Here is a 753-nt window from a genome sequence, read left to right as displayed (position 1 = left end):
CAGCCAAAGGTCTTATCCAATGTGCCAAACAAGCTAGGGCACAATGTTCTGACGTTTTAAATTACAGTGCACTAAAAAAAAAAAAAAATACTCTTCTTAACTATACTTTTCATTACTCTATACTTTTATAACTGGAAATATGAGAGTTTTCAATGTTGTGATAAAAAAATAATAATGTAAGCCCGGCCAGTGTGGCTCAACCAGGAAGTCAAGGTTCAATTCCTGGTCAGGTCACATGCCCTGGTTGAGGGCTCTATCCCCAGTAGGGGGAGTATAGGAGGCAGCCAATCAATGATTCTCATCATTGATGTTTCTATCTCTCCCCCTCTCCTTTCCTCTCTGAAAGAAATAAAAATTTAAAAATAAGAATAATGGAAAATTCCTGTAACAGTTGTAATCCTCCTTTTTGATTATCAACATCACTTTTCACAGTCTCAGCTTATGTGGTCATGGCTAGTCTCACACCACCATGCCGTGCTGTCTACCTCCTGGAGGGTGCTCAGCACAGTACTAAGCACACAAAACATTCTCAGAGAATAGTAGGTACCTCGGATATTATTTACAGGAAGTCTTGCTAGAGACAGAGGGATGAGCGAGATGAACCCCAGTGACCCATGTCTTACCTGGTACAGATGTTGAGTAACATGGTGCTCTTGGCGTCCTGAGGCTTCTTCACTAGAAACATAGAAGACAGAAGGATGGAGGGCTGGGTCCTGATTCAGGAGCAGGGCAGACACTAGAATGGCAGTGGGG

General features: G+C 42.5%; 1 protein-coding gene across 1 annotated transcript in view; it reads right to left on the bottom strand.

Annotated features, from left to right (window-relative positions):
* Window positions 1–623: 623 nt before the first annotated feature.
* Window positions 624–753, bottom strand: part of LOC106726023 (complement C3 alpha chain-like) — a gene marked incomplete at its 3' end in the record, with an annotated part of 9,248 nt that continues 9,118 nt past the window's right edge. Inside the window, exon 8 of the mRNA XM_014539357.1 lies at window positions 624–675. Coding sequence (XP_014394843.1) covers window positions 624–675 — 52 coding nt within the window. The remainder of the gene's footprint in view (window positions 676–753) is intronic.

This window comes from Myotis brandtii, unplaced genomic scaffold (genome assembly GCF_000412655.1).
Source record: "Myotis brandtii unplaced genomic scaffold, ASM41265v1 scaffold21450, whole genome shotgun sequence".
Classification (NCBI taxonomy): domain Eukaryota; kingdom Metazoa; phylum Chordata; class Mammalia; order Chiroptera; family Vespertilionidae; genus Myotis; species Myotis brandtii.
This window is presented reverse-complemented; position numbering and strand designations above follow the sequence as displayed.